The 23,962-nt window shown below is 38.2% G+C and overlaps 1 protein-coding gene across 1 annotated transcript in view; it reads left to right on the top strand.

The window, feature by feature from the left end:
* The first annotated feature begins 2,399 nt into the window (after positions 1–2,399).
* Positions 2,400–23,962, top strand: part of TAF2 (TATA-box binding protein associated factor 2) — an 82,970-nt gene continuing 61,407 nt past the window's right edge. The window contains exons 1-6 of the mRNA XM_079722491.1: positions 2,400–2,637; positions 3,058–3,112; positions 11,791–11,951; positions 19,590–19,708; positions 21,035–21,176; positions 22,402–22,633. Of these exons, the coding sequence (XP_079578617.1) occupies positions 2,555–2,637; positions 3,058–3,112; positions 11,791–11,951; positions 19,590–19,708; positions 21,035–21,176; positions 22,402–22,633 (792 nt within the window). The 5' untranslated portion in view covers positions 2,400–2,554. The remainder of the gene's footprint in view (positions 2,638–3,057; positions 3,113–11,790; positions 11,952–19,589; positions 19,709–21,034; positions 21,177–22,401; positions 22,634–23,962) is intronic.

The following is a 23,962-nucleotide window of genomic DNA, read 5'->3' as shown; positions in this document are numbered from 1 at the left end:
CTCATCTTAAGCATTTTAAAACTACTGCTCTTTTTTTTTCGTAAACGTAATAGGGTATTTTATATCTTTCAGGTTATATTTGTATTAGGTACACAGTGAAAACAAGGACAAAAGAAAGTGTTATTTCCTATATTTAGTGTCTCAGTAGTCTTTGTGGGTTTATTTATAGAATTAACAGTTTTGCTTTTTTTATATTTAAAACTGCATTTCTTTAATTAGGATTTGCCATTCTAATTATTAACAAATTTAGAAGTTTTCAGAGAGCTAAATAGTTTCCTAGAAGAGAATTATTTATTCACTTAAATGTCATTTCTCAAGTCAGTTCCCCTCTACTTTTGACTTTCCACCAAAACAGGAAGTCATGTGATGCTATATCATTTATCTAAATTAGTTGTTTATATTGATGAAATTGGCTTGACAGTTGCTCCTATTCACCTGGCTGATGTAGATACGATTTCAGAGAGACAGCAGTGAGCGGTTCTAAAGAGAGATCTTAGTTCCCTGCCCAGGAGTTGAACCTGGGTAGCCTGGATGAAAACCAGGGATCCTAGCCGCTAGTCCACCAGGGGCTAGAGGCGAGAAGCAAAGTTCCCCTGGCTCTTGCCCGGTTTGAAAGCAAGAATGTTTCTAGAAGGCAAAAACTGTAAAAACAGGTACAAAGTTTATTATTAGAGACATGGCACAAGTGGGAGAGCACACAGAGAAACAGATTGTTTAAGACAGAAGCAAGGCAGAAACACACACCCAGAGAGAAGGGGTGTGGGCGTCCTCCCTACTGAGGAGGAGCCCAGTAAAGAGGTGATTTAAATCACTTACATAAGACAGTTTTTCCGGGTCTTTGTGTATCTTTGGACGATTATCTTGTTTCTTTTCCCACATCTGACCTGTTCTAGGACACTCCCTAACATGCGTGCCCAACTTTTTGCTAAGGTGGATTCCACCGCAGAGGCTTGTGGGGATGTGTCCACACTCATGGGTGGCACCCCTCTCTTTTTTGACGTCCAAGGAGCCTTCCTGTGCCTGTGCAGTCAGGGAAATTTTCTTGACCTCAGGAGTGGTCATCTTATCTCTTTACATCAGCAGAGGTCAGCTTCTGCCACTAGCTTTATCCTTGGAGTATAGGGGGGAAAACAAAGCTTCAATTTTACTTCACTTGACAGACACCAGGTGTCCAGCCCAGGGGCCCATCTACTTCCCACCTGAGATATGCACTCTGGGATGAAAGTTTGCATACTCCCTCTCTGCTTCTTTGTCTCCCATTCTTTCCTTAACCCAGTGACCTCTCTTTAATCCAGTTGCATCTATCTCCCTAAATATCCCCCCATCTTCCATGCAAAATGGTGTTAAAGTTTATAATTCAAGAAGACCCATTTCAATACTAATCCTAAATGAAGAATGCTAACAGTAGTTTATAATGCTATAATAAAGGATACTGACACAGGTAATACTCGAAAACTACAAGTAATCTCTGGCAGGTTTTGGAATGCTTGATAAAGTTCCTTTACATCTTTATTTTCCTAGTGTGTTTTCGTTTAGAACAAAGTTCAAATTAATTTTAACTTAGCTAATGAACTTGTCACCAAGACAGTTGGAAGGGGTAGGCCAAGGTTAAATCTAGTCCGAAGTTAATTTTTTTTTGTAACCGCACAATCCACAATTAACCAAGATTTAACTGTTATTGGAATTTACAACTGTTTTATTCTCATGCATAAAGTGCAAATACGATGGCTTCAAAATATTTGTCCGGTGTTTCAATAAATTCTGCATCTATATAATCCACTAATTTTATTTCTTTTTTTCAATAAACACTGAGGCAGCAGTGCCTAGTGAGGACTCCGGAATTCAATTTAGACTCCTTGAGGTCTAATCACGTATTTTATAGCCTAAATCACTGAGCTCCAGTGAGTTTATGGTGTCTTTTCACACAGCGGACCAGAGGCACACCTCTCCTGGTTTCCTATTTCCCGGGTTCCTAGTCCCCAGCCCCTGGCTCTTCGAAAACCTTTTCCCCATACTGTTCAATATGTTTGCGCTAGATCTTTATTCCTCTAAAATTTAGTGTTTCCTTCTTTCCTTCTCGCTGTGTTCGCCTCACCCACAAAATATCTCTGGCCGCTTTCCGAAATTTAAACAGTTCTCACCCACCGTCCGTATACGAAAAGACGAAAACAAAAAACTCCGGCACTCGGGCAAGCCCCGCCCACTGACACATAACTTCCGACTCCTGCCCTCACGCTGTCCCACTTCCGCTGACGTCGCTGGTCAGAGGTGACCGGCAAGATGTCGGCTGGCTGGCGCTGTTGGTTCTTGGTGTGAGGGGCATCTCCGTGACAGAAGCTCGGCGGAGACAGCTGACGGAGCCGAATCGCGGGAGCGAGTTGGAGGCGTTGGCGGCGGCAGATCGGGCAGGGCCGGGAGTGGGTGCCGTGGGAGCCCCGGCCGCGGGGTGTGACTGTTGGGTGCGCGGGGGAGCGGGGAGTGTCAGGTGCCGGAGACCGGTAATGCCCCGCCGCCCCCAGGGAAGCCGGGAAGCCGAGCTCCGCGGGGTCCCTTCATGCCGCCGACTGGTTTAGAGCCCGCCAGAATGAACAGGAAGAAAGGAGACAAGGGCTTTGAAAGCCCAAGGCCCTATAAATTATAAGTATTTTTTCATCTCCCTTTCTTCTACGTTTAGTTTTCATTAATTATGTTTTGTGATTGCTTGAAACTGATTTCGTGGGCCTGGGAGACCTAGTGGGAAACTGGGAGCCACTCACGGTGATGGGGATGGTGTTTGTAGGCCGAAAATGGTTTGAATGACAGTGTAATTCAGCAGATCTACTGCTTCTTGCAGGTTAATAAACCTTTTTCTTAAAGTACTAAGTTGCATTTTTGTCCAAAGAAATTTATTTTCGTGGCTGTTGCTAAATTTAAAATGAGCAAGTTACCCTAATTTGTAGGGTTTTAGCATGAAAGATAAGTGTGATTCTGAGCTGCCTAGAACACAGTTCTTGTTTATACTTGGATAGAGTTATGCATTATTTAATAACTGAAATATTTCTTTATTCTTTAATGTACAACTCATCAGGTCGTCTGCATCAACAACATAAACTTCCAGAGAAAATCTGTTGTGGTAAGTATATCCTCAGCGGTTATAAGCAGTAACAGTCCACCCTTTACAGTACTTAGAAACTTTTCTGTCCCGGTAACTGTGTTTCGAGAATAGGTAATAATTAGAACTCAGAAGTCTATATGACTCTAAGGGCCATGGCTGTGCTGTATTGGCTGCCACCTCAGTTCTCTCTTTTCTTTTTCTTCCTGTTTCCTGATTAAAGTTTTATTTCTTTTAATCTGTTGTGGAATATGAAAGTCCGTATTACCAAACATTTTAGAATCGTGTATGTAAGAAGAATAAGTCCACAGCGAGATTTCTTCTATGAAAAAAGTTAAGATTGGTACGTGCACTGACTTGGCTGTTAAGAGGCCACTTGTGTTTTCTGACTCTCAGCTGACCTTGTTGAGGTGGCAGTGCTTTACACTGAAGCTCTAGATAAGGTGTTTTAAACCTAGTAGACTGCCCGCCCCACCCCAGTTTAGATGTATGGATTGTTGATATATCTGTTCTAGGAAAAGTCCTTGGTAACCCAAATAATTTATTCTTTCAGGGAGATCTGTATTAACTAGATCAAAATCTCAGTGAGAGCCGGTTTTCTTTGAGTGAGGACATCAACTTCCCTCTCAAACTTGTTTACTTAAGATGAGCTATTTAAAAATGTAACCTTTTCATTAGAATCACAGAATCTTAGATTTATAAGGATGCTTAAAGGTTTATGAAGTCCCATATCCTCATTTAAGGAACTTCTCTTTCAAAATCCCTTACATATGATTATTTACCTTATACTTCATGGAAGGATACTTTAGGTGTGTTGGGTTGTATGAATTGGGTATGGAAGTTATGAGGATTAAAGAGTCTCGTTTAAAGGTTACTGTAATAATCTAGGGTAGAAATGATTTAGCCCTGAATGGAGGTATCATTAGTAAAATGGCATAGAAATAGAGTTGACATGATTGACTGATAGTGAACATTTATTACATACATACTACATGTAAGACCATCTTCTAAGGTTTTGTGTGTATGACCTCACTTAATCTTCACAGTAACCCCATGAGGTAGATGCTAATTTTTTTTAGATGGATACTATTTTAATCCTTATTTTAATAAATAAAGCAGCTGAAAGAATGGAGGATAAGTAAATTTCTTAAGGGCATGAAGATAGCAAGTGATTGAGCCATTTTTAATCAAACGTTCCCCTTTCCACATCCTCTACCCCTGGCACTATGATAGGCAGAAAGGACTTGCAGATGACTCTTAACTAGGAATGCTAGAAAGGAGTTGTAGGTGATTTTTACGTCTCCCGTTGGAAAGATTGGTTAGGTGGCCTATGGGCTAGAGTCCCAGAAGGCACAGTCTACAGATTAATTGAGGGAAGTAATGAAGGGACTACTTAGGGTTAAGAGAAACCAACAAAAGTTGGAGGAGCACCCTAGGTTAGCAACGAGAAACAGTTATCACTTCTAAACCTGAGAGAACAAAGGAAGGGAGAGGTTACAAGAACCTACTGTACCTGTAGGAAACACTTCCCTTACAGGAGCTATGGTCTTTGATAGAAGAGTGGAGCTACTGCGTCCTTCAGCCTGGCAGGGAGGAACCTGGGGGAATAAATATACGGAGCTCGATTTTCTTCTGCTTTCAGTTTTCTCTTTGTGCCTCCCAGTTGATCACCCCAACAGGCAGCCAGAGGGCTCGTCCCTAGTTAATGCTACTCCTGGGGTGCAGAGTAAAGCAGAGAGGGCAGATTAGGAGGGGCAAAAGGAGAATATCCAGAACAGTCTACCCCTTTTGCCCCAGATCATCCTCTCTTGTCTTTTGTTATGATGAAAGTGTTCCCAACTTAACGAAGCCTTATCAGCTATTGTAGGCGTTGGCATTAGCCAACTTCCCGTTTTTGTGAGTCAAGCTTTATTTGATCACAGCCACAGCCACTTATTTATACACTGTCTATGGTTGCTTTGGAGCTACAATGGCAAAGTGGAATAGCTGTGACAGAAACTGTGTGGCCCGTTATGTCTGTTTACTATCTGGCCCTTTAAGAAAAAGTTTGCTGATCCCTGGACTAATCTATTGGTGTGAAGAAATGGCAGTTCAGCATTATTCCCATCTAAGATATTAGCTATCACCAGTATCTTTCACATAAGACAGTAGAAGAAAAGTGGTTGAAAGGATGTGAAAATTAATTGCTACAGCCTCTGCTTTCTTCAGCCGGTGTCAGGGTCAGGGTTGATATACGCAGCTTCCTTATTCCTCCACCCATTCGCTTTTCTCTTTCCTTTTGACGGCATTTCTTTTGGTCTGCCCTAGGCCTTCATTCCTGTAGGGTCTACATCCTTGCTTGTTTTTTTTTTGCGGTACGCGGGCCTCTCACTGTTGTGGCCTCTCCCGTTGCGGAGCACAGGCTCCGGACGCGCAGACTCAGCGGCCATGGCTCACGGGCCCAGCCGCTCCGCGGCATATGGGATCCTCCCAGACCGGGGCATGAACCCGTATCCCCTGCATCGGCAGGCGGACTCTCAACCACTGCGCCACCAGGGAGGCCCTCCTTGCTTGTTTTGACTTCATTGAGTTGTTGCAGTTTTCCATTGATGAGGACTGTTGGTCACGTGGACCTAAGAGGCATTCCAGTGAATCCCCTGGATTGCAGATGGAATCCTTGCTTTTATTGTGTAGTAGAATCTCAGTTGCTGCTAGTCATTCCAGCCAGTACAGTGACCCCTTTGTCTGCCTATTGGTTCAGTGGCATGAGGAGCCCAAAGTGGTCAAGTCTCAGCTTCCAGTTTAATAGAACCATGACTCTGTGCCCAGGTGGATGCATTCCTCCCTTAGCTACTAAGGCCTCCAAACACACTGACCCTGAGGTCATAAAGACAAGAAGCAAAAATTGTTCAGTGGCTTTTTGAAGGAATGGTGAACGTAGTCACTCCAACTTTTGTCCCTTGGTTCCCAGATCTATTTTGGCTATGAAGAGATGACCTGATATATTGTCCACTAGTTTAAGATGGCATCCTGTTGGAGGTCTCAATTGGTGCTGTAACTGAGCCTTCAGTAGTTGATCGTGTCAGCTGCTCTGGATGATAGGACAAAAGGTAAAAACGAGTAATTTTGTGTGTAAGAGCCCACTGCCACACTTTTCTATACACATGGAGGCATGTATGGGATAGTATGTTGACATGTATGGCTTTTTGCACGTATTTTATAGTTAGGGAAGGAAAATCTAGAATATGTGTCTATTTTTATATGAGGACAAATGACTGTCTCCCTCCATGATACCAGCTGTCTAATGTAGTCATTTTACTACTGAGTGACTGACTGATCCTTCCTGGGAAGGTCCCGTATTAGAAGCTCATTTCGATCCACTGCTGTTGGGAGGTGAGCGCTCAGCAGTGGTGGTAGCCAGATCAGGCTTTGTTGGGGGAAGACCATGTTGCTGGGTTCATGCATAGCCTTGGGGTCTTGCCCCAATGACCACTTTGTATGTTGAGCAGCGTGGCTAGGGAAAGAGTCTGGGACATCTACTGGCTAGATAATCTTGCCAGTTGATTTTTGAGGGCTCCCTCTGCAGTCTCTGAGGATGCCTCTGTTGGTCATTTACGTGATGACATAAATATTTTCATATTATAGCTACTCTGAGAAATTCATTTTTACATTTACTTCTCCCACCATCCTCTTATTTTCAGTCTTCTCGTCTTGTTCTTTTCATATTCCTAACCAGCTGGCCAACCCAGCAGTTGCCATGGATCAGTGTAGATGTATACTTCAGGTCATCTCTACGTCTGTAAGCAGTGTACAGCCAGTTGTATTCACCAACGTTCTGCCCACGGTAGGCTTTTCTTCCGTTGTCTTTCAGGACCACACTTCAGTGGGTTCTGATGGCAGCTACCATCCACTTCCAACTGCGCTGGCATGCTGTGCAGACTTATTCATAATTCAGGCTTGTGCTTTGTCCTATTCTTTTAATTGAGCATGGGGACCTCTCCATGAGGCCACGGGTGTGGATTGAGGGAGCGGTGGAGATGCAATGGGAACAAGGCCCGTTGGATTCTGAGTCACCTGCTCATGCTGTTTGCTCTTTGTGCCTGTGAACTTGCTTGGGCCTGGTCCAGAGGTGGTGTTTCCATTTAAAAATGGAAAGCTACTGCACATACTGAGTTCGTAATGGCCATTTTAGGTAACAAAAATTACATGAAATTTTGGGGAGTCCCATGATCATGTGTGCAGTCTCTACTGCAGGGTCTTGTAGCAAACCAGTAGTTGCTTTGCAAATGGAAAACAGTTGTTGGCAGAAGAAGTCATGGGTTTCCTCTGAAACCCCAGGAATGATGGTGTACTGTCATTCTATTGAAGAAAGCCAGAGTCAGTAAAGTATCTTTGTCTGCTGTGGACGTTCCCAATGCCGTTGGATATGCTGAGTCATAATGCCCAAGTGGCAGGGCAGTTTGAACCACAGCCTGGACCTACTGCAGAACCTTTTCTTGCTCTGGACCCCTCTCAAAGCTGATAGCCTTATAGGTTGCTTAGTAAGTAGTATGCCTAAATGTGTATATTGCTTTCAGAATCCAAAGAAGCCTACCAATTTTTGTGCCTCCTTTTTTTCCCCCTCTTGGCGGGCAGTGCAAAATGAAGCAACTTGTCTTTCACTTTAGAAGGTTTATTTTTATGTGCCTCAGACCACTGGAACCTTAGAAGCTTTACTAATTTGACAGGCCCCTGAACTTTCATGGGATTTAACTCGCAGCCTCTGGTATCCACGTGTTTTCTATTAAGGCATTTAGAGAACTTACTCTTCCTTTCTTACCAGGTCCGGATAGCATAATGTTGTCAATATAACATACCAGTGTAATTCTCTGGGCTATCCTGTCCTCTGGGCTATCAGGGAACTTTTTGGACTATGTTTTGACTGAGCAGGAGAGTTGATATAGTTATTAGTTACTAGATGACAGTGAGGGGTTTCTGACGTCTGGAAGACAACCTGCTTCTGATTGATTTTTTTTTTCTGATAGGAATTGGGGGAAAAAAAATTCGCCTGATAATTAGTCACAATATTAGCTACCAAGAACTGTGCTGATTTGCTGCGGTCAAAGTACTGCATCTGCAAACATGGTTGTGATTGGCAAGTTTGTGATAAGTCACTATCATTCTCGAAAACCTACTTGACTTTTGCACTCGCCAAATAATTGAGTTAAATGAAGACGTAGTAGGCATCATTCAAGTCTCTGTTGTGGCATTAATCTCTGCAGTTCCCCAAAGATGTCTAGTTGCATCGATTTGCTATCTTGGAGAAGGGGGATGGGTGTTCCAGCGGTGTCCACTTAGTCCTTCCACTGTAGTCCTCACTCAGAGAGTGAGGTCGGAGAATGAATATGGGGATTTGCCAATTACTAAAATATATACTGTATGTTCTGGACTGGGGAAATAATCTCCAGTCCTACTCTGCGTTAGACGTGGGAACCCCTTTATTACTTGACCTCCCAAGACTGCCAGTCTGGGGAATACCCTGGCAGTCCAGTGGTTAGGACTTCGCTCTTTCACTGCCGAGGGCCCGGGTTCAATCCCTGGTACAAGCTGTGCTGCACAGCCAAAAACAAACAAACAAACAAAAAAAAACCCCAAAGACTTCCAGTCTGACTAGTGGACTACTGTAATGTTTTGGGACTCCAGGGATTAGTGTCAGTTCAGAACCAAGATACAGTAACCCCAGGAAAAGGGCAAAAATTAATTTATTTGAGGTGACATAAATCTCAGGATTTTAAAAGAAAGATAAGTGAGAGTTGAACATGTTTGTAGGCATGGAAAAAAGTCTTATAAAAGAGGAGAGCTTGTAATTATAGGAGAGGGTAATTAATAGAGCAGGATTTCTGAGAATACTACAGAGGATGGCCTCTAGTGCAGTAGTGGAAGGATCATTCCTAAACAGGAGGGAAAGATAGGTGTGTGCAGCAGAAGGGCAAGAGAATTGATCATTGGCAGTAGGGTGGTTCAAGTTAAGGCTCTTGGGTGGATGAGGAAGAATGTAGCGCTAAAAATACCAGGGAGGATTGTCGTGAGAACCTGGAGGAGGCCAAGGAGCAGGAGAATTTCATGTGGTTGAACAGGAGGACTGGCAGAGAAGTACAGGCATGGTGGGCATTCCAGTTTAAAATGTCAACGTCAGAGCAGTCCTGAGCAGTGATGAGGTGTCTTTCAGAGTGTGATCTTGATTGCTATCCTGGAATGGCAGTGAAGACTGTAGGAATTGAAATTAAGGAACTTTGAAGCAGTGATACTGCATGGATCAGCTATATCTGCGTTCATGTCATGTAGAGTGATGGCTGAGATGGGTTAGAAAGGTAAAGAATGAACCTTCAGTGAGTATTGGGGAATTTGGGCAATATTAATGAAAGGAACAGAGGATGGTGTACCTGTATGGCTTGAACACATAGGAAAAGAACAATAATAAAAACATTTACTGATGCCAGCTATGATTTTAAGTGCATTCCTTGTATTAAATTGCTCAATTATAATAACACCAATAGGTAGGTAGTGTCGATATTCTTGTTTTACGGATGAGGAAACTGAGGTACCGAGAGCTAGAGTAACTTAGCTCAAGCTCATATACTTACTGAGTAGTGGAGCTGGACTTGAATGCAGGCAGTCTACCTCAAGAAGACAGTGACACTATTGTGCCCTTGCTCTTACAGCATATGCTGTATAAAAGCCTATAAATGATCTAGAAATAGTGGAAAGTAGGAGGCTTCCTGTTTTCCCTTCTTCTAATTTATAGTGAGTAAAAGAATAAGCAGCTTCTTTTCAAAGGGGATTCAAGAGATGTTTCATCTAAGGCTGACAAGTAGAGGAGTTTTTGAAAAGGCTGAATAGCACAGGGGAGTTACTTCAAATGGGGTAGGGACTCTAGGAGGATGGTCTGCCGTCAGGTGGTGGGGAGAGAGCAGGAGCAAGAGGAGAGAGTAAGTGAGAGGTTAGATGACCTGGGGGGTTGCAGTTATGCTAGTAGCCAAGGTTGACAGGGATTGGAGGCCAGTTAGTGGGTCTGTATGTTGCAGGCAGGTGTAGGTTAGGGCTGTAGGTGGTGTCAGAGACCTGATGATTCAAGGAGACTGGGCTTTCCCTATCTTCATGAAGTATACTCCGTTCACTGGTTTATTATTGTTAAACTTAGTTTAGAAAGCAAAAGCCTATTCTTATGTCTCGCTCCTGTAACCACTTCATGACAGCACTTTCCGTAATTTTTTCTAGTTCACTTTTGACATTATCTTGGTTCTCCTTGCTGTCTTTCAGCTGATCCAAGCTCATTTATGTAGATTGGTCATTGGATTGCTGGTATGCTAATTAAGGGAATTTGGATCTTCATACAATTGCTCACAGTTTGACACCTTTCAACTCAAGAGACTTCATCAGCAGTATTTTTGCTTCTGCTTTTTTCTGTTCTTATTTGCTTCCACATAACTCTGTCCAGATGGTCTAATTTAAGGATGTATGACTCTCTTATTTGGGAATTGGGGGAAAAGGGGCTGTAGAATCAATAGGCTTTTGAGCAGTTGGGCTGAATGTTAGCTAAAAAATATTCTTATGTTCTTGCATGTTATTTAAAAGCATTGTACTGAGAGACATTATGGCATAATGGGAATCAGTTGGGATCATTTAGATGTGGGTTTGAATCTCAGTTCTCTACTTATTGATGGTATGATTTTCTTAACTCTTAATCTGTAAAAAGTATAAAGTAGTACTTGTCTCTTAAAGTTGTTAATGGGATTAGAGAGAACATATGAAAGTAGTGTAATGTCTGGCATATAGTAGTGCTCATTAAATAGTAGCCATTGCAGTTGTTATAATCCACTTCTGTATGGTTATTGCCTGAATTTCATCTTAGATATTCCTGTTGCAGCCCCTGAAATGTTACTATTTCATGTCCTCCATATTTTATGTTTCCAACCCAGAATATTAAACTCACTGGACATACATTCAGTGTTTCAGTGGTCCATCTTTCCCATTTGATTCAATGCAAGAGGGTGGTGGACAGTCGGTATATTTAGCTGTCTCTCACATCTTATGTACCTGCTTCAGATAGATGGCTCGCCACACAGCTAAGGTGGTAGAACTATATATGGCCTTGGGACTGCTTGGTAGGAAATCATGCAGCACTTTGAAGTGTCTGCTGCTCTTGGAGGTGGCAGTAGATTTTTCCCTACTTGCCTAAATGTTTCTTGTAACTCTTGCCACTTCACGTCCTGATTTACCTCCCATGAGCAGAGACTCATACTTGTTAGCTTTGGTGGTATAGTTTTTTACCCTATTTTGAGAGGCCTTGTTCTTTTACTCACTGAAGTGGTTTTGATTCTCTTTTTGCTCTGTTGGGTTTTTTTTTTTTTTCCCCTTCCTCTCTGTTTGGATTCCAGTCTGTCTATAAATTCTTATATTTGTGAGTAGTCCTTTTACTTTCTTTCCTAGCAGATGTTCTACTTTTCACTGATAGTGAATGTGAACCACCAGGATGATAAAGTAACATAATTCACACCCATTCAGTCACTAGGACAGCCATTCTTGAAGTGAAGATCCTTGGAGAGTACTTGTATGTGTGTAGCTATTTGGGATTCTGTCTCTGGATTGTAGTATGTGTTTAAGTAGTAGAAATCAAAGAAATATGTTCCAAAACATACCTGTGTTCGTTTTAATGAAATTATTATTCTTTATCTTTACAGGGATTTGTGGAACTGACTATATTTCCCACAGTTACAAACTTAAATAGAATCAAGTTGAACAGCAAACAGTGTAGAATATACCGAGTAAGGATCAATGATTTAGAAGCTGCTTTTATTTATAATGATCCAACCTTGGAAGTTTGTCACAATGAATCAAAACAGTAAGTTACATACTTTAAAAGTCGATATTTCTAACAGTTTTTTTTTTTCATTGATTGGATTAATTTTTTCAACAGATTTTTTTTAGATTATTATTAGATTCTGGTTCCCAATTTATTTTTTTCTAATTATAATTTCTGTTGCTTCTACCACTGCACACATTTGGTTCAAAAAATTTTACTAGCTCTGGCCAACATAGTAAGTTATTAAGTTTCCTTTCTTCAGACTGCAGTTTTAAAGAAGTACTATCAGAGAACTTTAAATAAATTTTCTTAGCCATTTTTCTACTTTTAAAGTTTTAAAAAAATGTTAGTTTCATAGATACTAATGTAATCTTCAGTGAATTAGATGATACTGTAATCTGTAGACCAGAAACTACTTTAAAATATTCTATAAAATATTTGACAGCTTTAGAATATCACATAAAAATAGTCTGAAATATCTCATTCCTTCACCTTAAATATTGCATCTATTGAGACTACTTCTGATTTTTATCAGTCAACTTATATCTTTGTGATCAGCTTTATGTTCTGCATTTTTCATTTAAATACTTTGTTTTCACCTTTCCACGTATAACATGATAGGCTTCGTTTTTTTATTGTTTTTATGGTCAGGTAATATTCCATTTATTCAGTATACTGTGGATTACATGATTATTTTCTAGATCTTTTTTTTTTCTTTTACTTTGAATTATTTCCTTAGGAAAATAGGATTACTTATTATTCTTTTATGGCTCTTTTTAGCATTTCACTTGATTGTGCCCTGGGAAGATTTGTACTGATTTAAATACTGTCAACTACATTTGAAGGCACTTGTTTTTTTCTGTTTTGATAGCATTGGATTATATCATTTCTGTGATTCTTAGTATTTTGGGTTAGAATGCTCCAAACTGTAAACTCTGTTTAGTCAAGGTGATATTCTAACTAGTCTGTATGTATAATATTTGACTGATGGCAGCAGTTCTCAAAGTGTGACACCTAGACAAGCAGCATCAACATCACCTGGGAACTTGTTAGAAATGCAAATTTCCAAGCAGTACCCCATACCTGCTGGTTCAGAAACTGGGGATAGGGTCTTGCAATTTGTGTTTCAACTAGCCTGCCAGGTGATTCTGATAAAAGGTAAAGCTTGAGCAGGAACCACTGCTTTAAGGGATTGGGAGGGTTGAGAAAGGACACTTATCAATAGACATATTTATCATCCCAATAATCATTGGTTTAAAATCTTTGAAACTCAGAAGAGAAAACGGTGTTGGGAAAATTAAGGGAGTCTCTGAATTGCTCATGTGACTTCCCATTCTATAAAGGTGAGTGGTTGAAATTACATGCTTTTACAGCCACTCTTGTAGAACTGACATGAAAAGACTTACTACAGAATCATCTGCATCCTCTTTCCCCCAGAAAAAAGCAATCATTTGCCTTTGGAGCAGTAAGTAAGTACCACTAATGGATGGAAAAGGCATGTGTAAAAGAGCAGGTAGGGGAGCCGTTACCTTGCCAGAGGCCAAAAGAGCCACCCTGTCGAGCCTAGAACTCTGCATTGATGACAGGGTAAGAAGCTTCTCCATCTGCCAGTCACAAAACAGTGTTTGCACAGCTGCTTTACCAGTTGTTGCTGCTCAGGTCTCAAAGAAGATGATCTGTGACAGTGCAATGACAGGAACAGTGGACTTCAAATCTGTTGAGAAAGCAAGCTTTGCTATGTTAATTTTGAGGTGATGATATCCCCTAAAACTTTTCTCTAGTGATAGGGAAGATACCTCATCACTTTTAGTATTATAAAGAAAGAAAAGGAAGTCATAAAGGAGAATAGTTTCGAAGGTTAGGTTAGGAAATTGGGAACGATAGAGTATATTTAAACTTTTCAGGTAGCACCAGAGCTCTCTTAGCCATGGTCACTTAGTATTTTCTGCCTGGCTCTAGAATCCTGATTACTTTTTAAGAGAGATGACAGTTATTTTTGCTGGTGTTTGTTTATTCTCTGACTTGTTCAAAAGAGGATTTGAGAGTGGTTTTAGAATTTTATTAGACAACAGTTTTTTTAAAGTAGCTAATGAAATGAGCACAAAGGGTAAAAAAGTATAAGATGGTGGGTACCACACTGTTAAGTTACTAGAGGAAAACTGTAGGTTTGGTTTTGATATTTCTGGTTGCCATACGAAAGAGGGAAACACTATTGTTTATAAGATTTGTAAGGCAAAAGACAGAAACCTACCAGTTATTCAGAAGAAATACTGCTTAGCAGTTAGATGTGAAAGGTATCTCATGTGAATGATGTTATTTATTTTTAAAGAGAACTTTGGCAAAGGCAGATAGTTAAGGTCTTTAGCATGTCCCTAGATACTTCTGTTACTTTTCTTGTTTCTAAAGTAACTTTCTTTCTCTAATGAAGCAGTAAAATTTCTGCTAAAGCTGAAACAGAAATTAAATGTAGCAGATTTAAATTGAAAGTTAAACTTAAAACTCAGTGGTTAAATTTGGTCTTGAATATGTACAAGAATGTCCTAACATTCAAAGAAGTAATATGCTACTTCATCACATTTTCTCCTTATTTGTTTTAAAGTTAAGGTGCCAGGCCCTCCTATTTTTAATGGCAAGAGTGTGCTTACCTTGGTTGAGATTCAGCACCTTTGAACTGCAGGGGGAATGTAAGGAAAGGAAACATTTAGATAAGGGACTAAAAGGCATTTCTACCTATTTAATCCAACTAGACGTTAGCTGAGTTGTTAAATTACCTGTACTAGCAAATAAAATGCCTGTTGGTTATGTAACATCTATAAGGCTTCTCTTTCTCTCCGTCTGTATCTCTGTCTCTCTGACTCTCTCTCTCTGGCTTATTGTCTGCCAGGAAAATAATTTAAGCACTTGAAGTTTCTCTAAATATATTTTCTGTTTGAATCCTACATATTGTAGGTATAGTTTGCCTCCATAGAAGCTATGTCTCTTCGGTGGTTTTTCTGTTTTTTCTTTTCTTTTCTTTTTTTTTTTTTTTTTTTTTTGCTACATTTCTCTCTTCTTAGAATAAAGTAAATGTAGATTTTACCAGAGAGACTGTTTCTGTGCATGAGTAGCCTACAGTGGCTGACATCTCTTTCCTCCTTGTTTCTTTTCCTTCCCTGGATAGGCTTTGCTGCTTTGAGAAGACCTTTTTTATTTTACTTGAAAAGTCTCCACTTTCCTGAGTTTCAAGAATGAGTTTAATTCCTGTTTCCTGTCTTCATTTCCATTAAGGAGTGGCAGTAGAAATGAAGCTAACTTAAGATATAAATGAAGTAACTTTGAGTGATTGGAGCAGTTTTTAGAGTGATTAGAATTGATTTTTTAAATTGTTTTTTTTTTAAAAAGATTTTCTAGGTCCTATATTTTAATACAGACGTCTACAAAGGGATTTTAAATGTTATTATTTTACTGATATCATATGGTAGAAGTGGTTGATTCCTTTTTTGATTATGGTTAAGTAATATGGATACTAGTTTTATATTTTAACTCAGCCCACAGTGCCTCACTGGCAGTTGTTTTAGTAGTATTGCTTGGAATTGAGTTGTCATAATTGGAAGAACTTTGGGGTTTGTTTAGTCAAAACTTCAACAGGAATTTTTCCTATATTATTCTACCTTCTGCTTGAATATGTCCAGCTCAGGAGAGCTTGCTATATTTTAAAGCACCCCTTTCATTTCTGAATGCTAGGAAGTTCTTTATTACATCGAGCCACAGTCTGTTTTGCTATAATGTTCACAAACTTATGCTAGTTAAAAATTGTTTTCCTGTAAGTTTTCTCTTTTCCAGTCTGTAGTATCTCAATACTTTCAACCATTCCTTATTTAAAACTCTTTCCAAATTTGTTAACCATTCTCTTTGCCCTGCCCTGAATACTCTCTGGTTTGGCGTTGTGTTTTCGTAAATGTGGTAACCCTAGAACTAGATAGGGTGCTTCTTATTTGGACTTGTAATCACACATGCATAGCAGTAAAGCTGTTTTGTTCTTATCTATACTCATTATTTCTAGTGGCTTGAAATTCATTAGCTTTTCACCAATAGCTACTTTAAAGTAATTGACTCAAGTTTGAGCTTGTTATCAGTGAAATACCCTAGACTTTTTCAGAGAAAAACTTGTTAAGGTAGAGTTTTCTCTAAGCAGCCTTATTTCATGGCATCATTATCAAATTATTGTTGTTTCAGTTATTTTTGAAAAGTCATTTTTATTAATTTTGATATTGGTTCCATTTCTGGAAAATGGATTTTTCTGTTGGCTTTTACTTATTTATTTATTTATTTTATTCTGTATGTGAATTATAAGACAGAAGAAAAAACTGAGTGTTGACACGGATATAGAGTAGAACTCTCAAACACAGCTAATAGAAATGTAAATTGAGATTGAATGTATACATACTCTATGGTTGGTGGTCTCACTCCTAAGTGTATATCCAATATGTTCACCAAGAAAAAAGTACAGAACTGTTCGCAGCAGCATTTGTAATAGTCAAAACTGTAAATTACCTGAAAACCCATTAATGGTAGAATGGTAGATTGTGGTATATTCTTACACTGTTGGAATTCTAAAAGTAATGAGACTGAATGACCAACAGCTAGATGCAATGATATGGATGGATTTCACAAACTGAATGTTGAATAAAACAAGTCAGACACAAAAGAATGTGTATTAAGTTGTTAATCTATCTCATTAGATATCAGAATAATAGGTTACCCTTGGTGGTAGGAAGCAGGGCTAGGTTAGTGATTACAAGAGGGCTTCTGGGAGGCTGCTAAAGTTCTGTTCTTGCTCTGCATGCTGGTTACTTTGGTTTTGTGAAAATTCATCGAACTGTATACTTAGAGTGTATATATATATTTCTGATGTATATTGTGCTTCCATGAAATTTTTTTAAACAGAGAAAAAGTTTACAAATAATTAAATCTTAAGTTTTGCAAAATCTGCACACACAGTTTTAAGAGGCACACGTTCTTTATCTGACAAAAAATTAACAGATTATTTTAATTTAATATAGATGTTTATCATAGGTTCTTGGAGAAAATTCTTTTGATTACCTTAATTTACTAGTTTTTAAGTATCCCCTACAACATTACTTATCTTTAAGCTTTGTTTCCTTAAGGAAGAATGGGTGGTGGTTATAGGGCAGGGGCATATTAATATTTTGCAATGATTATTATTCTGAAAATTGAAAACACTTATATTCTTGTCTTGTAATTTTTGGCTTTTATTAGGTTATTATGAAAGGAAACATTTTTGATTCATATTATGAAAGGAAACACTGAAATCCAGACCATGAGAAGATTGTTCCTCATAACTGACTTTCCAATAGATTCCATTTATAATGACTCACCATTTTATTTGGACCACTTTACCTTTTCTCAGGAAATAAGGAGATTGAGAATAATTTTCCATAAAAAAAAGAGTGGTTTAATATGTAATGTTTAAATTTGGCCTTTTGTGTAACAAAGATTTTTTTATTTTTGAATTTCACAGATAACTGGAGGATATTACAAGTTCTTCAGCTATCTTTCAGATTTCATGTTTTTGAAATTTTACTGAAAAGAAATTGCAACCTATAAATGTACAAAGTAGTTTTTAAAATCAGATAGTATGTTAACTAAGTACTGGTAAGGATGCAGAGCAACTAGCATGTTCATATATTGCTGATGAGAATGCAGAATGGTATAGCTATTCTGGAAAACAGTTTAGCAGATTCTATAAAGCTAAACTTATATTTACCATATTACTCAGCAGTCCCACTCTTGGATGTTTGTACTACAGAAGTGAACATTAAATTCACATAAAAACTGTTACACAGTTATTTGTAGCAGCTTTATTCCTGATAGCCAAAAGCTGGAAGCAACCCAGATGTCTTTCAGTGGACAAATGAAAAAACAATCTGTGGTACAGTCTATTCAATGTAATACTATTCATTATAAAAAGGGACAAACAATAGATACATGTAACACCTTAGATGAATTTCAAAGACATACTGAGTGAGATAAGCCAGCCTCAAAAGGTTGCATTCTGTATGATTCCATTTATTTGACACAGGGCATCGCACAAGGGGCTTTTGTGGACGGCAGAACTGTTCTATATCCTGATTGTGGTGATGGTTACACATGTTAAAATTTATAGAACTATATACCAAAGGAAAAAAGTTACTTTTACAGTATGATAATTTAAAAAAAAATTGGTATGTGAAAAAACAGTCATTTGTTTTTTTTTATTGTGGTCCTGGAGTTTTGTTTGTTTTTTTTTTTTGCGGTACGCGGGCCTCTCACTGTTGTGGCCTCTCCCGCCGCGGAGCACAGGCTCCAGACTCGCAGGCTCAGCGGCCATGGCTCACAGGCCCAGCTGCTCCGTGGCACGTGGGATTTTCCTGGACCGGGGCACGAACCCGTGTCCCCTGCATCGACAGGCGGACTCTCAACCACTGCGCCACCAGGGAAGCCCGGTCCTGGAGTTTTTAATACCTTTTATTTTACATATTTATCTAAGAGAAAGAAAGTGTTAAAATTATTGAGAAGTCTGCTTAACTACTTTCAGAACCTTGTGTTTTGTAGTTGTTAAAAGTCATAGTTAATATTACATCCTTACTAGTTAGGAGAGAGTTGGAGATGGGGGAGGAATGGCCTCCGTCATATTGAGAGTGTGTAATTTTAATGTTTTCTTTCATGGCTTTTCCTCTTTTATTTTCCCTATAATGACTCTGTAGAGTATATGAAACTTGTCTTTTAACTAGGTTGAACATTTATTAAGCTAGTGAAATATCACGGACTTTACTTTGTGGAGTTATCTAATGGCAAGGTGATAGGCATAAAGGTGCCCAACAAGAATACGGCTCACAGTATTGTGTCTGATCTTGTTTTCTCGCTCTTGCCTTTCCTTGTCTTTTTTCTTTCTTCCACTTCTTCCACATTACTTTAACTGATTTCAGTGAGGAAATGAGACATGTGTGTGTATGTATATACATATATATATATATGACTTATTTTTATGGAATAAAATTAGAAAATCATATGAGAACAGCATTTTCATATTTTCATAAGGCTTCTGTGTATTGTTTTCATTCAGTAGGAAATAAGGCCAAGTACCTATTGAACAAATATTTTTTTAGTGTTCCCTGGCATTTAGGGGATATAACAGTGAACCATCCGAAAGTTCCTCTCCTTCATTAAGCTTACATTTTCATGTACTGGGGAGTGGAGAGGAGCAGTATTATATTTTGAGGAATTAATTCCCATTCTGATTTGTTTTAAACATCTTAATTTCTATCAGATTATAAAGCTTGTTGAATCCATTCAAATTTTTGCCAGATAAAGAATAATTATTTCTTCAATTCTATGTATATTCTTTACATTTGTATTAGGAAAGTGTAGTGGCTTTGGCATTCTAAATGAAGGATGTGATAGTCATAATAATCACATAGCATTGGTGAGTAGACTATATATGCCATTGCATTTATAATTTAATAGTTTTAGTCTTGGGAAATAGAGCAACAGTTACTTGGCTAAAGAGCATTCCTATGAGTTATGTAAGATGATATAATGGTTACAAACAAATGGTGCCAAGTATTTAAGAAAATGCTTGGTGAAATATATGGCTTATTGTTAAAGCTGGCTTTCTCTTTTCTTTTTTTCCCCCAGGAGAAATCTCAATTATTTTTCCAATGCTTATGCAGCTGCGGTTAGTGCTGTGGATCCTGATGCAGGAAATGGAGAACTTTGCATTAAGGTTCCATCAGAGTTATGGAAACACGTTGATGGTAAAATACCAAGAACATGTTGAGTATACAGTAAAATCATGTTGGATTCAGTGACTAGAAACTTTTCATGAAAATTAATGGTACCTAAATTATAAATTAATCAGTTGAAATATACAGGAGTTGGAAGCTCTTTTTTTCCTTAAAGATAATTGGCTAACAGGAAAATAGCAATCAAGGGCTGTGACAAAAAGCAACTCAGTTCATTGTTGCTTTTAAAGCGAAAGTTATAAAACAAAAATTAGATGGTTGGAACAATTTGTCAAGATTTGAGAACCCACACAGTATTAACTCAGTTTAGAATTGTAGCATTTTATAAAAGGAAGGATCCTAAAAAGTCATCTGATTCAATTCTTTCCTTTTACGGAACAGTAATCTGAGGTTTAAAGAGAGTAAGTGAACTGCTGAATGTCACTAATTAGTAGTAGAGCCGAGGCTAGAACGTAGGGCTGCTAACACCCACTCTGCATACTTTTACTTTGTCTTATTATTTCTGAATCTTCTTTATTTCCTTGTATAAAGTTAACAGCCATTATAATTATCATACATAACCTTCTGCCTACCTTTATTTTGCTTGATAAAATTAATCAAGATAAGGAAGTAAAAGACTTTGTTTTGTTTTTGCTCTTTTTGGATAGTTTGTTGGTGTATATGGTGGGGGGAGGGTTTTACCTTGCAGGGGAGTTGCCTAGTTTAGGGGGCAGGCGTGGAAGGTCATCATTGCATGTTCACGGGTTGGAGAAAGTCCATATGGTTGTAATGTTTGGAGGGAAATTAAAAGGAACATCTTTTTTAATCTTACAGAAGCAGCACGTATTTATTACTTAGAAATCAAACAGTAAATAATGCTGCATAATGTAAATTTTTGGGTAGTCCTTCCCTCCTACCCCACTCCCTACTCCTTAAAGTCACAAGTAGGGTTAACAATCTGTGAGAATGTACTAAGAGAACAAACTTGAAAAGTACGTTTTGAATGGGATCTGGAAGGCCTTAGCTATGTGGTAGTTTTAAACTCTTTTCTTTAGGCAGTATAGCATTGTCAGAATGTTGAGAGGGGGATATGGTCTGACCAGTATTTTGGGAGAACACAACTAGCAGTGACTAGAATTGAGTGGAGGTAAGAACACCAGTGGAAGCAGACTGTTGAGTTCCTGTAGGCAAAGAGATGGTAAAAGCCTAAACTAGGTTAAGTAGTGTGATCTTTTATGTAAAACTCAGCCTTTGATTCCCACTTTATGTTCAGTGTAAGTCTTTGCCCTTATTATATAGACCACTGTTACCTAATTATATTTTTATATATCAATGTATGTATGTATTTATTTGTTGCAGAATTAAAGGTGCTAAAGATACACATCAATTTTTCTTTGGATCAGCCAAAAGGAGGTCTTCATTTTGTGGTACCCAGTGTAGAGGGAAGTATGGCAGAGAGAGGTGCTCATGTTTTCTCTTGTGGGTATCAAAATTCCACAAGGTAGATTACTAATTCTTACGTATTTCAGTTGATTTCATTTTTTCAATTGCATTTTTTTCTGTGAATATGCAATACATGTATTTAGTGTAAAATGAGAAGTATGAGCTTGATCCCCAACTGCTTGAACCTCTTCTGAATCTTGTTCCTCTTCAATCCTGTCTTCCCTCCTTTCCTTTTCAAGTCTGCTGTTCTAAAGTTGTCTCAATTCTTTCATTTTTTTAAACTTTTGTATTAAAGTAAAACATACAGAAAATTACACGAATTGTAAATAGAAAGCTCAATACATTTTCAGAAGTGAACAAACTCGTGTAATTCACACTCATATCAAGAAAAAGAACATTAACATTACCAGCATCGCAGAGTACCCCCTTCTACCCACTTCCATTCACTCTTGCCCACCTGATAGCCTCCTGCCCTAGGGCAACCACCATCCTGATTTCTAAAATACTGTAGATTGATTACACCTATCTTTGAACTTTATTAAATGGAAGCATATGCCTTATGCTCTTTATATCTGCCTTTCTTGTGTAACATTGTGGTAGTGAGATGTACTTTTATTGTTGCATGTAATTGTAGTTCATTCTCATAGCTCTACAGTTAACCATGTTATTGAAATATTATGTTATGTGTAGTCTTCTCAGATTATTAACTCCTCCAAGCCAGGGATGATGTCTTATATTTCTCTGTGTTTCAATAACAAGTACAGACCCTGGCACATAGTAAAACCTGATCTGAATGGAACATTGAATAGAAATTTTATGTCTGGCTTTACCAGCACTGTTTGAATTTATGCAATGCATCACATACTCCAGAAAAGCAGTTTCCTGACGTTTTGGAATAGATTCTGAATATTGTATTTTTAAAAACTTTTTTGTAAGCATTTTTAGTTTCCAAAAATGAATGCTACATAAAAACTGACTATGAATATACAAGTAAAAATGATTTTTAATTAAAAACTTGGAAACTAAGAATTGCTTACCTCTTTTCAGGGTTTAAACTGGAGGTACTACATGATATATTTTATTAATATTGCCAATAATATTTGGAGACAGGACTTTATCTTTAATCACATTCTTTCAGGTTGCTCAGTAAAAAACATCAGTGGGCAAATAGCTAAAATTTCTTCTTGTGCATATTCTGTAAATGTTAAAATAACTTATATGTGGCAGAAACCACGTAGGTTACACTTTCAACATGTTTTCTGCACTGTTGATCTTTTTTCTAGATTTTGGTTCCCATGTGTTGATTCTTACTCTGAATTATGTACGTGGAAATTAGAATTTACAGTGGATGCTGCAATGGTGGCTGTTTCCAATGGAGATTTGGTGGAGACAGTGTATACCCATGATATGAGGAAGAAAACCTTCCATTACATGCTTACCATTCCAACAGCTGCGTCGAATATCTCCTTGGCCATTGGACCTTTTGAAATACTTGTAGATCCATATATGCATGAGGTAAATCATAGCTTCTTGCTTCTTTCCCTCCCACTCTTTCATGCCTAATCAGAAGAATATTAATCAAATACTAAGTTTTTCTTAATTCTTCTTTCAACTGTTAGAACTATCACTAGAGAGAAAAGCTTTCTTTATCTGAAATATATAATGACATGAACTCCTTTTAAAATGCTGGCATATTAAAATTTCGTATTTTTTTCACCAGAGGGCTTAGTGTTCCAAAAGAACTTCAAGTATACCTTAGAGTATAGGTTGGTTAGAATATAGGTTGATTTCTGTAACTGATTGTGTTACAGAATTAACATGAGTTTATGAATGCTACAGTTCCATCTCCAGAACCTGAAATACTACAATTTCAAAGTTAAAGAGCAAGATTTATTCTCTCTTCAGCATATATAGAGGGAAGAGAAAAGGCTGAGGCAGGCAGGGTTAGAATTCTGGTCAATGAACTAACGAAAGTTTCCTCCCAATTTCCTCCCATCCCATATCTGGCCACAAATCATATATCAATTGATAAGCCCCTTAGTGCTTTTAGGCCTCCTCAAGCATCAACTTTCTGGTGGTTATGAAGTGATTCATTGGTTATTGACACTCATAGCTTCTGTATAGGTTTAAACTAACATTTGAATGACTCTCTATTTACTCTTAGTTCTTTATGTTTTTGATTACAGTTAGTTTAGTTTTAATTATAAGGCTTATATTGTGACTGTGTATATCTCAACTTCTTGCAGTTGTATGAGCAAAAATTGAGGGCAACCAGGAAAGTCAGTGAGCTCCTCAGTCTGCTCTTGTATTTGCTTTCCTGAAATTTACAAGATTTATAAAATCACTCAAGGAAAATACTCAAGATATTTTATGAATAATTTGCTTTTGGTGTCTTGACAATGACTCCTAAAAGTATATTCACTGATAAGATTGGCAGTGAATTTTATCATCTTTGGTAAATGATCAACTTGAAAATCAAGATTTGATTAGTACCTGCTTTGTATTTTGGAAGAGTTTTTGTTTTCCCACTCTGAGCCATTGGATGGGAGAAAGGTAAATGATAGTCAAGAAATATTTTTCCTGAATACTTAAAGCCCGTGACTTAATCTTTCTCTGTCTCAAATAAATAGTTTCTATTGCAGTGTCAGTAGATTTGCTATCATGTAGTTTTGTCTAAAAGTGAGTCTTCTTTATTTGATGAATAGTATTTTATTTTTTGTTTGTGTACCAAGAGGAGTGCTTATCATGATGCAGTTTGGGCCCTGACCACTAATGTTAAATAAATGCTCACTGTTCACTTATGGTAGTCTCTAATGTGTTCTTTTATAATGTTGTCAGAAGAAT

Source organism: Hyperoodon ampullatus (genome assembly GCF_949752795.1).
Source record: "Hyperoodon ampullatus genome assembly, chromosome: 17".
Lineage (NCBI taxonomy): Eukaryota > Metazoa > Chordata > Mammalia > Artiodactyla > Ziphiidae > Hyperoodon > Hyperoodon ampullatus.
Note: the sequence above shows the minus strand (reverse complement) of the source record. Positions and strands in the feature narration are given on the sequence as shown.